This window comes from Morone saxatilis, unplaced genomic scaffold (genome assembly GCF_004916995.1).
Source record: "Morone saxatilis isolate NCDOM2014 unplaced genomic scaffold, NCSU_SB_2.0 Contig2, whole genome shotgun sequence".
In the NCBI taxonomy this organism is placed as follows: domain Eukaryota; kingdom Metazoa; phylum Chordata; class Actinopteri; family Moronidae; genus Morone; species Morone saxatilis.
The window spans coordinates 25,504,140-25,507,521 of NW_023339762.1; the positions used below are offsets into that span (position 1 = coordinate 25,504,140).

The 3,382-nt window shown below is 36.5% G+C and overlaps 1 protein-coding gene across 1 annotated transcript; it reads right to left on the reverse strand.

The window, feature by feature from the left end:
• Positions 1 to 334: 334 nt before the first annotated feature.
• LOC118330834 (phospholipase A and acyltransferase 2-like) lies at positions 335 to 2,852 on the reverse strand (the record flags this gene model as incomplete). Its single annotated transcript, XM_035665520.1, is given in 3 exon segments — positions 335 to 633; positions 2,196 to 2,316; positions 2,775 to 2,852. Coding segments are annotated over 3 exon segments (438 nt in total), but the record flags the coding sequence as incomplete, so codon positions are not given.
• Positions 2,853 to 3,382: the final 530 nt, after the last annotated feature.

Sequence of the window (3,382 nt, forward strand, 5' to 3'; positions counted from 1 at the left end):
AACTGAGTTAGAGAAAACTTTCTTCTAGTCTTTATTCGAATATTTTTTGCATATGAATGTAATATACTCACTAATTAACTGAATGGAATTAGTACAATTAACTTAATTTACCCAAATTACCTCAACAATAAATACTTGAGCTACTTAAGTTGTTTGAGTTAATAAACTTAAACAGTTTAAGGTTTCCTCAAGCAGTTTGAGCTGAACTAATTTATGCAGTTATACAGTGCAGCACACCACAAACATGTATTGGGCACAGTAAATTAGTCTTAAAACAAAGAAAAGTCAATAGAAACACTGCAAGATGTTAATTTTTGAAGTACCAAATTTATACCTGGTTGCACACAGCTTTTCCGTAGCGTACAAAAGTGGCAAAATGCTCACAGTTGAGGCCGAAAAGATCATACGGGAAGTCCCGATTAAGAAGGGTGTTACTCCGTAACTTCATGTCCTCAGGTGCAGATGGCGTGAAGGCATGGCGGTTGTTACTGATCAAGACGTGGGCTCCTTTTGGGACGTTCACCTCACCGAGAGGCACTCTGCGGATCCGGGTCTCCCCAAGAAGAAGGTCCCCACATACAGGCAAGATTGATTGCAGGTAAGTACGTACACTGGTCATCAGTTGACCCTCATCTAAAGATAAACAGAGACAGTTCAGGATGTTCAACAATTTGACAAACAATCGGATGTATCTTTTTATACCACTGTCAAATAGCACCATAATACATCAAATACACCAAATTCACCAAACTTGCTTTCACAACCATGTTCTTGAGTTGCTGCAACTAAATAAATGTACAAGTTGTCACTGCTATTATCTCCAGTCTAAGCAGTATAACATTTAGTTGTTCAATGAACAAGGACAATAATGAAGGAAAAATATAAATCAGTGTGTTATCACTGTGTGTAAACGATTGGAGTTACAGGCTTGTGAAGTTGATGGTGTAACCTCCTTGACATATAGAAGATGGACGACTGCATTAGGGGTAATAAAGAAGTTTTCACGTCATGACTGACAGCTAAGGCCCTACTTGAGATTGATTCTCCGGGATTTCTATACTGTATTTTAGGTGGTGATTTTCTTTTATACAAATTCACACAATGATGCAATTTGGAGTTCAGTATCTTGCTCTAGATACTTCAACACATTGCAAGAGCCGGGGATCGAACCAACAACCTTCCGTTTAGTGGACGATTGCCAAGATAATTAAATAAACCTTAGCCTCTATAATTTACATTATATTATATTGGTTGGCATTTAATAAGATAAAATAACATGTTTATCTGTAGGATCACTTTTGCACAGGTTAAATGTTGTGTTGGTTGTTTCCAACTTGAATATTGGAGGAAAAGGGGCGGATAAACATTGGCATCGACCAAATTGTAATTCTAAATATTGGTATTGGACCAACATTTCATGTTCCCTATCTGCAGGACATTTCATACAAAACTAGTTTTGAAAAGGAGATTTTGTCCTTATATGTTCTTCTTTTTCTGCTTCTACTTGTATGTAATACAGTAGTTTTGTGGTCCAGGGACCCCCAGGGGTCCTTGAGAGGGTTCCAGAGGGTCCCCAGCAAAAAGGGGAATAAATCATTTTCACTATAATTCCATTCATAAGTTTAATAATTACAGAATGTATGACTATTTTCATACACCTTCTGAAATAAAACATCTAAAAGCAAAAATCTTGGCCATTGTTCTAATACAGCATGTGTTCAAGTCATCAAAGTTTAGATGTTAAATAATACACATTATTTTAACTTAATTAACTTAATTGTTGAAACAGTTTACATCTAAGATTTTGAGTTAAACAAACTCAATCTAGTTAAGTTAAAAAACATTCTCAATTAAGTAATTTTTACAATTTTTTTCACAAAATACTTTTTTTAAATTACTAAAGCTACTTGATTAAGAATGTTTTTTAACAAACAAAACTGCATTAGTTTTATTTAAAATTTTAATCAGTGTCATTTGATTTTTTTCTTCACATAAGTGAAGGAAATGTTGAGATAGTAGAGGCTTACTGTGTATATTTTTTAAGTTTTCTTACACCCCTTAAAATAAAGGAGGCCTCGCAACACCCTGTGAAGCTGTAGTGAACCCTAATGGGGGCCCCGACCCCCAGGTTGCGAACCATTGTTTTAGATTGGGGTCCTTAACCACTGATGTAATGTACTGGATGCTGTCCTCACCTGCAACAGCAAAATGGAGTACATGTCCATCTCCATCATACACCCCCCAGTGTGAATATCCAATGGGGTAGGAAAATTCAATCAAGTCCCCGAATTTGGCAGTGGACACAATTTCTTCAACCTGCATTAATTACAAAGCACAAGACAGAAAATAATAATAAAAGACTTGCCTCCACCCTGCTCCACTCCCTATCCAGTCTGAAAGCAGGTTTAGCTACATTTCATTCAGGACAAGGCAGAGCTGCTGTAAAATGTTCTTCAGTAAATACTGCAGCCACTTATGCAATAATGTGTAATATATAATGTAATAATGCATGATGTGTTTTATATTTTCCTCACAGTTCCATTGGATGAAGTCACATTTGTATATGAGCACATTCTACATTACACTGATAATTCTACATTACGTTACCTACAGAATAACAAACTCTGATTCATGATTCAGGAATACAGATGCAGCAGCAGCTATCATAAGTTGGCTGATCATACTCAAAATATGTATCTACATTAATGTCTAGTTATTAATTCTGTGCCACTGAGAGATAATTCACAGCTGGTCTTTGTGTTGTTGGTTCTTACCTGCTGATGATAATTCATAGCTGACTCCTGGTGAGATAGTGCTAGGACTGTGGTAGCTGTTGTAAGACAGTGTGCACCTTGTAGGGTGTGTTGTGTGAGAATCTGGTTTGGGCTGTTTGTTGCTTAGTAGTTTGAAGGAAAGAAAGACAGCTGATTGGCTAATACCTCAATGTAATATAAAAATGCTGCTTCAAACAAGAGTAGTAGTGCCAGTGGCAGAATATCCCTAGACTGTGCAAAAAAGTTTGGTTACAATACCTTAAAGCACCAGTGTGTAGAATTAGATTTTAGCATTTAGAGGCAGTAGTGTAGTTGCAGATTGCTTCACCCTGCCTGTCCTACTGCAAGGGAGAGACTAAGGTGGTCATGTAAAAGGCCATACTGAGAGCCAGTGTTTGGTTTGTCTTTTCAACATGTATCATACATTAATGAAAACATACCTATGAATATTATGTTAAATTTCTGACAATAGATACTCCTAAATGTTACACACTGGACCTTTAAGTGTGTGCTCCTTCAGGAAAATAGAGCTACTCTTTTCATACACAGGATATGAGATGCTAAAAATACGTAGATAGAAGAAGAGTGTAATCTTTTGTTATCATCTT